At 51.0% G+C, this 12,144-nt stretch overlaps 2 protein-coding genes across 2 annotated transcripts in view; one reads left to right on the top strand and one right to left on the bottom strand.

Moving 5' to 3' along the window:
* sh3tc1 (SH3 domain and tetratricopeptide repeats 1) overlaps nucleotides 1–1,558 on the bottom strand; it is a gene marked incomplete at both ends in the record, with an annotated part of 44,483 nt that extends 42,925 nt beyond the window's left edge. Inside the window, 2 exons of the mRNA XM_080519338.1 lie at nucleotides 366–509; nucleotides 1,468–1,558. Coding sequence (XP_080375464.1) covers nucleotides 366–509; nucleotides 1,468–1,558 — 235 coding nt within the window. The remainder of the gene's footprint in view (nucleotides 1–365; nucleotides 510–1,467) is intronic.
* Nucleotides 1,559–3,980: 2,422 nt separating this feature from the next.
* Nucleotides 3,981–11,360, top strand: znf16l (zinc finger protein 16 like; the record flags this gene model as incomplete). Its single annotated transcript, XM_080519004.1, has 3 exons — nucleotides 3,981–4,716; nucleotides 8,566–8,778; nucleotides 10,433–11,360. The coding sequence occupies 3 exons, from the start codon at nucleotides 3,981–3,983 to the stop codon at nucleotides 11,095–11,097; spliced, it is 1,614 nt and encodes a 537-aa protein (XP_080375130.1). The 3' UTR covers nucleotides 11,098–11,360.
* Between the last annotated feature and the right edge of the window lie 784 nt (nucleotides 11,361–12,144).

A 12,144-nucleotide genomic window follows, 5' to 3' on the forward strand; every position in this document is an offset into this window, starting at 1 on the left:
TGACGTCACGCATAGGCTCCGCCCACAACGCTCATGAAGGAGAAGGATTCCCCCGACTTCCTCGGCTGGAGATTCAAAATTCAAATAACTTTGTTATGCGACAACAGTGGTGGGGCAGAGTCGGAGGAACCTTAGAAGTAGAACCCCAACTATCGTTTTTTGCAAAGTAGTGTTTTACATTTCACTAGGACTTTAATCCCAGTTCTATGTTCTAGTCTCTGCAGCTCTATGTTATGGTCCATAGAATCCAATCCACTCCTCCTCCACTGATAAACATCTATGCTGTGATGTCAGAACACTGAGGACCTCATAACTGGCTCTTATTGGGAATATCCAGAGTCCCTCTGACCGCATTAATCCCAAACCTGTGTAGGACGGGACTGAGACAGTCCTCTGAGCCAGCAGGTGGTCTCTGAGCCTCGGTAACGTCGCCTTACCTGTAGGGAAGCTGTCCTCACATGACGAGAGCGGGGCTTTCAGCCCTGCAGCCTCCCTGGAGAAACGCCGCGCTGCACAAACATCAACAGTCAACATCTCAAAGCTGCAGCGCTCATCTTCTGTTACATGTGTATTACAGCAACCTGCAACTCTGAACAGCAACCTGCAACTCTCAACAGCAACCTGCAACTCTCAACAGCAACTCTCAACAGCAACCTGTAACTCTGAACAGCAACCTGCAACTCTCAACAGCAACCTGCAACTCTCAACAGCAACCTGCAACTCTCAAGAGCAACCTGCAACTCTGAACAGCAACCTGCAACTCTGGACAGCAACCTGCAACTCTGAACAGCAACCTGCAACTCTCAACAGCAACTTGCAACTCTCAACAGCAACCTGCAACTCTGAACAGCAACCTGCAACTCTCAACAGCAACCTGCAACTCTCAACAATACCTGCAACTCTCAACAGCAACCTGCAACTCTGGACAGCCCGTTGCTCTATTGGTCAATTTACAGTAAACTGTGATCGGCTGCAATAAAGTGCCTTTCAGCCACTGAGAGTCTCGTCTCTTCAGTTGTTTTGGTGAAAGTCTCTCAAAAGTAACGTAAAAGTAATGTAACGCAACACAATTCAGAGGTACTCATATTGTAATGTAACTAATTGCTTCCAAACAACAGCAACTAATAATACATAATATGTAGCACATTTTGGAAGAAAGACACTGCACACACTCTCACACACACACACACACGCACACACACACACACACACACACACACACACACACACACACACACACACACACACACACACACACACACACACACACACTAGAATCTTGTAGGACGTGTTCGTCATGTGAAGGTCCAGGTCACATGCTGGGAGGCTTGAGAATGGCAAAATAAAAGTTTCTTTATAAAAAAAAAAAAAAAAAAAAAAAAAATACACGGACAACTAAAGGTATCCAAAAACACACTTTGACTCGAGTAACGTGAGTATTTGTAGTCCGTTACTTCGGGCTCTTACCCAGCCGGTGCCGGTGTGACTTGTGGCCGTCAGCAGACGCGCTCTTCCGGGAGCCGCAGCTCTCCGAGTCCTGCTTCCTCCTCCAGGACATGTCCCGGACTGTCTGTCCCCTTGTCCTCCCCCGGAGACACCAACTACTGCCCCCCGGGGTAACATCACATGCTGCCGGGGCAGGACCTGCCCCCTCCCTTCAAAATAAAGCTCCATTCTGATTCGCTTTAACTCTTTATTTATTTGTCGATTATTTATTGACCAGACTTGGTAACTTCGCTCAGCTGTTATGTGATATTTGGTAATCCGTGTATGAGTTAAATAAGGAACAATCACTAAGGAAAATAAATATTCTGTTTTAAAAACGTAGTCCCACAAATGCTGCTGTGTTTTATTGATTTCAGTTAGTTTGTTTAAATTCTTTTCAGATTTATAAAAATGCTTCAGTGTTTTGATCGTGTTCACTATGACGCTGCTGTCATTCAAAGGTATTTTGAAGACAAACCAAGATAGGCATGATGACGCTACCAATCATTTGTGAAATTAATATGATTTCAGACCGTTTTAAACGGATTTTTCTTTTTAAATAGGCTAAAAATGTTGAGCTGTTCAGTCTGAGAAGTATTTCATCAAGTGTGCTTAAAGGGCTGATACATACAGTTTGGTATGTCTGTCTATCCAGCCATACATCCATAAATCCATACATCCATACATCCATACATATATCCATACATCCAAGGCTGTATCCAGACCCAGAACCCATACTATTTCCTTTTGTTTTCAAATGTACATTTACATTACAATATTTAAAATACGTACTACAATGATCGTTTTGATCATCTAAAGCCATGGTTTTCTGTTTTTGTGGTTTTCTGTCTCCTGTTTTTGCTTCAGGTTTACTTTTTAAATGCCATTTTCTCTAAGTTTGATCACTTGTGTTTGTCATGAGTTCAAATTGAATATTAGTTTACTTCCAATGCTTTATTGTGTGTTTCAAAGTGCTGGTGAGGCACCTTGAACTCTTTCATGCCTGAATGTTCGGAATAAACATGTACAAAGTATTTTAAAAACGTAGGTAAGAGCTCTGTTTGTTGTTGACATTTTTATTTCAAGTTACGAGAATATAATTCATATCATGACTTTTATTTTGAAGGTGTTGAACTTGCCCTGCTCTGCTCTGCTAAAGTGAAGTCAGGCCCAGTGTTAATGATCAACTCTTCTTCACTGACAGCTCATCTTATCGGTACTCTCTGTTTTGCTGCTGCTCAGTTTTTGTTCTGTTCCCTCTGCACCTTGTTTCTTCTGGACAGTTTAGTTGAAATGACCTAGAAGGTCTTACATTCCTGTGGTTCAGAGTCTCCTCAGAAGTCAAGCAATGCTTGTTAATAATCAGTCACAGAACAAACAGAGTTGCTTCCATGACCAGATCACTGAATGAGGTGCAGCAGTGACACAGCGATGTTTCATCTAGTTTTAACACAACATCCAGTCATGTTTGATTCACGGAACCAGCATCACTTCAAGCTATTGTAGGTATCTATGCTTTCTCTCCTGAATATTTCTCTCTTCTGAACCGTTCCCTCGGAATGACTTTGACTGCTTAAATACAACGTTGGTATTTTCCCCTTAAACATCCCAGGAACAGACTCAGCACTTCCTCTCCTCTCTCATTACATTTCCTCTCAGCTTCACACTGCAACAAAGCAGCAACATACTGCTGATCTGGAACAAAAGATTGACTCAGGAATGTGTAACTCTGACCCACAGACTGACAGAGCTGCAGAGTCACAAGTCTTTTATGGTCGTGTAAAAGTAATGAGCATTCTGCAATGGCGATCATCTTTGTAATGATATACAACTTAAGGAAACCACTGACAAGGTTTGGTTCTCAAAAATAAAAAGAAGCAAAGTTTCCCTAACCCAGAAATTCCACAACTCTGCTGAGAAAGCGTGTCATGGACTAATGAAACAGGTTGAATTGTTGGAGAAGAACATGTGGCAGTATAGAGCGCTATGGGGCATAGTTTAAAAATGGCTGCACCACACAAAGGGAGCATCGTGATTTGGAGCTGCTTTACTGATTCTGCCCTTCAGCAAGCAAGTGACAATGTTTGACAAGTTCCGTCCTCATAAGTTTTATTCTAAACAATCAATGCTACAAGTGCAGTCTATCTATCCTTATGGAGACTACTCGTTCCTTTAAAAAACACAAATCACTCAAAAATTATAAATTACTGCAGTGTGGGCAAATTTAACTCGTTACTTTTAATTCTGTTAGTTACTAGTTTGTTTTTGTAAGTCGTGTACATTCTGCATATGAGACTGTGATTTCCTCGCCGAACGGAAAGATGGCGCTATATATTGGCGACACTCTCGAAAAGGCTCCGTAGAAGAAGAAGTCACTTCCGGTGTCCCCCGTAATGATATCTGTTCCGTGTTAAGTGACGCTGATCCGCCTGTTGTTCAGCATCATCCAGTCGTTAGCTTCCAATTAGCCGCCGGCGGGTCTCTGCTCCATCCCCATGAGTCGAAGGAGAACCCCGGGCTTCTCTGACACCGGCCTGGCCTCGAACCTCCACGGAGCCTTCATGGAGCCTCCCGGCTCGGCGGCTCGAGCGGACGAGGATTTGTTGGAGATGGAGCCCGACGAGGAGCTGCTGTGCTCGGTCAGCGACATCACGGAGCACCTGGGCAGGAACATCACCGTGGTGCTGGACACCGCGCTGGCCGAGATCCGCAAGATGGTCAGCGGCAGGATCCGCGTCCTGAAGATGGAGCTGCTGGAGAAGAGCGAGGAGGTGGAGGTGCTGAAGGCGAGGCTGGATGCGGTTCACCGGGACGGCAGGGAGTGTTTCCCGGACGCCTCCGCGGAGGCTGCCGCCAGGAAGCAGGACCTCAGCCCCGGAGCCAAGCACAACAACGGCGAGCCGCGGAGAGCCAAGGCGGCGCTGCCCGCCGTCAAGAAGGAGAACATCGACGCGATTTGTGACTATCTGATGAAGGACAAGAACTCCAGGGGCTGCAGCGAGCTGGACCTGGACCAGAGCAGCCAGACCAGCGCCGACAGGGAGGCTCGCCACGACTCGGATCCGCCTCCCCTCAGCCTGTGGGCGGACAGCGGGATGGGGGCCCCGGGGCCCGGCCACGGAGACTCCGAGTCCGCCGCGGACGACATCTTCGCGATGCTCCCGTCAGGAAGCAAGAGGCTGTACGACTACGAGTGGATCGCACCGATGGAGTACTCTGCAGACCTCAAAGGTACTGGTGTGTGTGTGTGTGTGTGTGTGTGTGTGTGTGTGTGTGTGTGTTACAGTACACAATCCAGATTTCTATTCCACAGTGGGTTTTGGGGTCTGTAGACTTGACTCAGGATTCCTCAGGATCCTCCTGCAGGATCCTCCAGACCTGGTCCTGGATCTCCTGGCGTCACCAGCTTCCTAACAAGGCTCAAGGGTTCTTTGCAGCCAGGGTCTGCAGTGAGGAGAACCTCAGACCCCCAGAGCCAGTGGTGACTGGTGGTCAGGCAGGACCCCTGCAGTGCAGCTCCACAGGGGGTCTGCAGGAGGCACAATGTCAGATATTGACTCCATCATATTGAGGACAACATGTTGGGTTCTGTGCAGTGGGGGGGGGGGGGGGGGGTCATATATTCAATGTGTATTTTCTCCGGTTGCTCTGGTTGTTTCTTTTCTTTGTCGCTCAACTTTGGTGTTGGTGGTGAAAGAGTGGCGGTGAGGCAGGGGGGGACCGGGGGGGACCGGGGGGGGGACCGGGGCTCTGGAGCAGGAGCTACGAGGAGCACCGGGGTCTGTCTTTCCATCTTATCTGAGCTTCCTGTCGTAACGCCGGAGCGGCCCCTCCGGCACCGCCTGCCGCTGGATGTGACGGCCTGAACTTCTGCGTTTGGCTGGAAAGTATGGACATGATGCAGCGGCGCTGCCGGAGTGTAGGAGAGCCACGAGGGGCCACTGGATGTGACCGCCGGCGGTACTCCGCCGGTGCTCCACCGGGTCGGTGTGTCCCGCTCCGAGCACCGGGGTCTTTGCCTCGCCTGTGGTCGTCTACATGAGGCGCTTTTAAAAGCGTGAAAACAGGTTTTTTTTGAACACGGGTCTCAGAGTGGGGAAATTCTAGAACCTCGCTCAAAAATGATCATCTGTGGAATCTGAGGTAATCGCCCCCCCTCCTCTCCCCCCAATCGCAGCCCGTGATGTCATCAAATCACCACAACGACCAGGGACCACAAGCTCCGGTGGAGCAGCAGAAGCTGCTGAGGCTAGCAGGACCATAGACCTATAGAACTAGAGTTACATACAGATGTAGGAATCTACTTCTAAATTTCTATGTGCTCTGTCTTCTTCTGGGTTTTTGGTGTGTTTGAGTCACAGCGCCCCTCAAGGCCTGGCAGGTGTACTACATGAGCCGTGGTCATGGTGACGTGTGGACGGGAGGTTTTTGGAGGCTCTTTTTCGTCGTGTGGATGTTCCTTTAGAAAGCAGAGCTCATCTACCTGTGAGAGGGTCAAAGGTCATATCCACTACCAGACACTAGGTATTTCCTCAGTGGACACAAAGGGACAATCTGACACACCGACGCTTTTACTTTCCTAGTCTTGGTTCTGAGGTGCTCACCTGTGGAATAAGGTACCGTGCAGTACCTCAGTGTCGAGTAACATTTAGTAGAATTTAGGGACGCTCAATTACTCAAGTTTTAATCGTGATTACAATTATGGCACCAGACGATCTCAAATTTCATATACCGTATTTTCCGCACTATAAGGCACCTAAATACCTCCAATTTTCTCAAAAGCTGCCAGTGCGCCTTATATATGGACGATTGCTCTACTTCAGATTGCTATTTGACAGCTGAACAACCAGAAGCTTTTATTTTGACAACTCTAACTTCTCAACGGGATCTTCAGAGCGGACGACACTCCTCACAACACCTTCATCACTCATGGTTGCACACCAACATTCTAACAAACCAAAATAAACTAGATGAAATAATTACTCCCTAAACTGGGGAACAAAAACACATAAACACAATCAACACAACACCAAGCCCAACAACAACCCACAATAACCTCCAACAACACAAAACATGAATTCCCATCATGCCTTGCATCCTGAGCTCCTCAGTGCAGCCGATAGCTGCAATGAATTATGGGAGTTTCTGTTTGTGGTGTTTTAAATGCAATTATTGGGGGTTATATTTGGTTTGTGGTGTCGGTAATAATTGTGTTGTGTTTTTGTTGCTTAGTTCATGTAGTTTAGTTTATTACCGGTAGTTGTAAGTTGTCAACCAGCAGTGAAGAAGGTTTTGTGTGTAGTGTCCTCCTGGCATAGGCTGCATGTAGGACTATCAAAATAAAGTGTGTGCACCTCTCTGGGTGTTAGAATCAGTGGAAAATGTAACCTAATGGCTTTGAGCTATAAAGGTTATGACCACTGGTCTATTCCATGCGCCTTATAATGTGGTGGCCTTATATATGAACAAAGTTGTAAATTATGTCAATCAATGGAGGTGAGCCTTATAATCTGGTGCCTTATAGTGCGGAAAATACGGTAATCAAGGAAAAACAATTTGGTCATGGAGCCGATGAAGGCAGTTTGTTCAGCAAGGAACTCAGGAACTCCAAACTTTATCCTCTATTAATCCACACTTCTCAGTAACTCTTCTTTTCTCTCTCTCCAACCTGAGAGCGCAGCGCCACACGCTGGTACACCAAAATACTACCGACCAGAAACCCCGCCTCTCTACAAAATAAAGTTCCCCACTGTGGTGATCAGTTAAGGTCATAATTCACCCAGCGACTGTGGGGCATAGCTAGAAAACTCTAGATGCCTGCAGCGCCGCCATCTTGGATAGGTCTCCTGCTCCTGCTGAACATACAGATCCCAGCCTAGAAAATCCACCAACACATTCATAGTTCACTTGCTCGTTCACACAGCAACACAGAAAGACCTCATTTTAAAGCCAAGGAAAAGCTCTATCTTGTGGAAACTTCATGGAAAAATGATTGGGAGGGGGTAAAAGTCCTTTTGCGTCCTCCCACCACCATTTCTCTGGTCTTGGTTTGAGGTGGTTGGAGTCCAAGTCCTGGATCACTTTTCTGTCCTCCTCCTCCCGTCCACCACTTCTAGATCCAACGTGGCTTTGTGGTCGGTGAACTTCTGCACGTGGCAGGACTCCGACTTGTATTTGAAGTGGGGTGTGTGACGAGTGACCAGGACTGGAGATAGCAGAGTCCCCGGTGGTGCCCCGGTGCTGCTGGCCCCGGTGCTGCTGGCCCCGGTGGTGCTGGCCCCGGTGGTGCCCCGGTGCTGCTGGCCCCGGTGCTGCTGGCCCCGGTGGTGCTGGCCCCGGTGGTGCCCCGGTGCTGCTGGCCCCGGTGGTGCCCCGGTGCTGCTGGCCCCGGTGCTGCTGACCCCGGTGGTGCCCCGGTGTTGCTGGCCCCGATGCTGCTGGCCCCGGTGGTGCCCCGGTGCTGCTGGCCCCGATGCTGCTGGCCCCGGTGGTGCCCCGGTGCTGCTGACCCCGGTGGTGCCCCAGTGCTGCTGGCCCCGGTGCTGCTGGCCCCGGTGCTGCTGACCCTGGTGGTGCCCCGGTGCTGCTGACCCCGGTAGTGCCCCGGTGCTGCTGGCCCCGGTGGTGCCTCGGTGGTGCTGGCCCCGGTGGTGCCCCGGTGCTGCTGGCCCCGATGCTGCTGGCCCCGGTGGTGCCCCGGTGCTGCTGACCCCGGTGGTGCCCCGGTGCTGCTGACCCCGGTGGTGCCCCGGTGCTGCTGACCCCGGTGGTGCCCCGGTGCTGCTGGCCCCGGTGGTGCCCCGGTGCTGCTGACCCCGGTGGGGGACCCGCAGTCCCCCAGTCCAACATTCTGGTGTATCGGAATAATAGAATACGTCAAAGTCAGTGAAAGAGTAACATTTTCAATGTTGTTTTTTTTTAAGAAACTTGCATTTAAATAGAAGTGGCCATAATAAAAGAAAGTGACCACGAAGGTGAAGATGCTCCATCTGATTGGCTGTTCAAAGCACATGGACTCTTAACAGCTCTGACTTTCAAAGTAACTTTCATCCGGCCGTGTTTCCCCTCTTTGTCACGCAGTCATGAAGGAAGCCGAGTGTGAGGACGTCCACACCGCCGACGAGGAAGACGAGGAGGAAGAAGAGAAGCCGGTGGGGAGGGAGGGCGCTGCCCTGGACCAGGCCTCAGCCCCCCTCCCTCACATCCAGACCCCAGACTTCTCCATGGAGCCCCAGGACTCCCCGGGGGAGGGGGGCAGCTCCCTGGAGGGCAACTCGGACGGGGCTGAGGCAGGTGGGGGAGTCGCTCACCACACAGCAGGGGGTCTTCTTGTGGGTCGACTGGTTGGGATGCGGTGACACCGTCACCGTTTAATCAAAGGAATATCAGTGGAGCCAAAAAGAAAATGTCTTCAGATGATGAGATGTAAAATACTGTGGCTGCTCCTGCAGAGGGTCTCGGTCTGGTAAAGTCCGTTTCCACTTGTCCTCTGCTCTGGTCTTTCTCTCACTTCCCACCGAAACCTTCACCCAGATGTTTGTGAGCATTTCTGACTTCTGTTTTTTCTTTTTGTTAAAAAAGGATTTTTCCTATTTTAGATCTTTATTGAAAAGGGAAGTTCGATGAGATCAAACAAAAATGTTGCTGCTTGAACATCTCGACATTTGTTTTGGCTGGAAACAGGAGAGCAACACCTTTACAATGGAAACCATTTAAAAAAAACCATTTAGAATTCAAATATTTGCATACTATAGTATTTTCTGAGGTGTGAAGGTTAATTTATTATACCCATTGGATGTTAATATGGAAATACTGGTTCCAGAACCCTGCAAGTCAATTCAGTTTAATTTATCCAGTGTCAGGAAAAACACAGAACCTTCTCATGTGGCGATAATTAGGACTAAACGTGTCATGGTGGTTCGCTGCAGTATAAGACAACAAGCCTGGGTCTTGTCTGCAGCGGCCCACTGTTGTTTAGATCAGTGTTTTTCAACCACTGGAAATTATGTGTGGGAAATTATCCAATTTCACATTTTTTCTAAAAAAACATTTACCCTCACAGCCGCTGTCAGAGCAGTGTGCAGAGTAATCATGTATAAATACTGTGGTGAGCGCCACGGAAGAACTGCTCTGAGTGGAGATTCTATTCTGCCAGCTGATCACCAGAGGCTTTTATTTTGACATGACCACACGCAACTGGAACTTCATCACAGGATGAGACTCCACACAACATTTCTCACTCCTGGTTGATCTCCAACATCCAACAAACCAAACTAGACGACATAATGAACGATCTGAACCGAGGAACAAAAACACAACACAAACACAAACCAACACACAACAACCCCGACAATAACCTCCATAACCTCCGGCTACACACAACCTGAACTCCCATCATGCCCTGCAGCGACCAACTCCGTGATGCTACAATACTCTTCACCACTAGAGGGCAGCACAGAACTTTGCCGGTGAAATGTAAAGTGACAGACGTCAGTGTGGTTCATCTCCACCTCCTGCTACCATCTTGTATCAAAGTACTGTGTCAGTGACAGTGATGGAGAAGTTTTTGAAAACCAGGATCTCAGCTCTTCATCCATCAGGTCCAGGTTTCACACTGAGGGAGGCACTATTAAAAAAAGTCCTTGCTTTCTGGATTTACTGGATTCCTGTTGATAAAACTTTGATGAGAACGACTTTATATTGTTAATAGAGGCTACAGAGTTTAACTTTTTAACATTTTCAGGTGGAGGTGTGCCTCCAGATTCTTCCAAAGAAAAGAGTGTGTCTTGGCTCAAACAGAAAAACAGTTTTAAAGAGTAGATTTTAAAGACTGACTGAGCGACGAGAAGTGCTCTGGTCCAAACTCCAGGCTCTCGTCTCACTTGAATGTACCTCAGCGGTTTATCCTCGGTGAGTGATGTTAACTTGTGAATGTTGCTGGTTTCAGGGCAGCAGTTTTGTGGAGACACCTACATCTGCTCCCTGTGTGGGGTCTTCTGCCCCGACTCCTTGTTCCTGGAGGAGCACGTCAAGCTGCTGCACCCGGACTCTGCCGAGGCCCTGCAGTCCACGTCCTCGTCCCTGGTCAGCCTGGGCCAGGCCAGCGGCGAGTCCGGGAGGCCTGAAGGCCTGTCGGGCGAGGGCCACATGGCGCCGGGCCTGGGTGGCAGGAGGGAGGCCAAGGGCGACGGCGGGTACGAGTGCGGGGACTGCGGGCGCCACTTCAACTACCTGGGCAACCTGCGGCAGCACCAGCGCATCCACACCGGGGAGAAGCCCTTCATGTGTCCGGAGTGCGGCGAGAGCTTCCGCCACGCGGCGCGGCTAAAGAGCCACCGGCTGGTCCACAGCGGCGCCCAGAGCCCCTTCCCCTGCCTGCAGTGTGGGAAGGGCTTCTCCGTGCTGTCCGGACTCAAGAGACACCAGCGCGTCCACACCGGCGAGAGTCCGTACGCCTGCCCGCAGTGTGGCCGGCGCTTCAAGGAGCTGGGGAACCTGTACACTCACCAGAGGATCCACAGCGGCGCCACGCCCTACTGCTGCCAGCAGTGTGGACGCAGGTTTCGCCATCTGGGCACCTACAAGAGCCACCGCTGCAGCGTGCCGCAGTGAGCTGCCGCCGCCGCCGCCGCCGGGCGGGATGGAAGCGCTGGAGGGAGACGTGGAGCCGCCGCCCTCACTTGGCTCTTGTTCGCCACGAGCTCTCCTGCCACTTCCAGCCAGAACTCTTATCGGCTGTCATGGAACTGACTGTTCTCCTTCCTGTCGCCGGAAACTGAACCCTTGAAGTTGTTTCCTAAACGACCAAGCGTCTTGAGGATTGTACGGACAAACTAGTAGTTAGCAGACTGCAGCTGAACTGTTGTGATGAGAAGTTAGACAACACATTCATTAAAGGCCACATGGAGCATGTGAGGAGCGAAGGCCTGTTGGGGTCCGGCTCGGTCTGTTGGGGGTCCGGCTCTGTCTGTTGGGGGTCCGGCTCTGTCTGTTGGGGTCCGGCTCGGTCTGTTGGGGTCCGGCTCGGTCTGTTGGGGGTCCGGCTCTGTCTGTTGGGGTCCGGCTCGGTCTGTTGGGGGTCCGGCTCGGTCTGTTGGGGGTCCGGCTCGGTCTGTTGGGGGTCCGGCTCGGTCTGTTGGGGTCCGGCTCGGTCTGTTGGGGTCCGGCTCGGTCTGTTGGGGGTCCGGCTCGGTCTGTTGGGGGTCCGGCTCTGTCTGTTGGGGGTCCGGCTCTGTCTGTTGGGGGTCCGGCTCTGTCTGTTGGGGTCCGGCTCGGTCTGTTGGGGTCCGGCTCGGTCTGTTGGGGGTCCGGCTCTGTCTGTTGGGGTCCGGCTCGGTCTGTTGGGGGTCCGGCTCGGTCTGTTGGGGGTCCGGCTCGGTCTGTTGGGGGTCCGGCTCGGTCTGTTGGGGTCCGGCTCGGTCTGTTGGGGTCCGGCTCGGTCTGTTGGGGGTCCGGCTCGGTCTGTTGGGGGTCCGGCTCGGTCTGTTGGGGTCCGGCTCGGTCTGTTTGGGTCCGGCTCGGTCTGTTGGGGGTCCGGCTCGGTCTGTTGGGGGTCCGGCTCGGTCTGTTGGGGTCCGGCTCGGTCTGTTGGGGGTCCGGCTCGGTCTGTTGGGGGTCCGGCTCGGTCTGTTGGGGTCCGTGTCGAGAGCCTCCAGCTCT

The sequence above is a fragment of the Blennius ocellaris genome (assembly GCF_963422515.1).
Source record: "Blennius ocellaris genome assembly, chromosome: 23".
NCBI lineage: Eukaryota > Metazoa > Chordata > Actinopteri > Blenniiformes > Blenniidae > Blennius > Blennius ocellaris.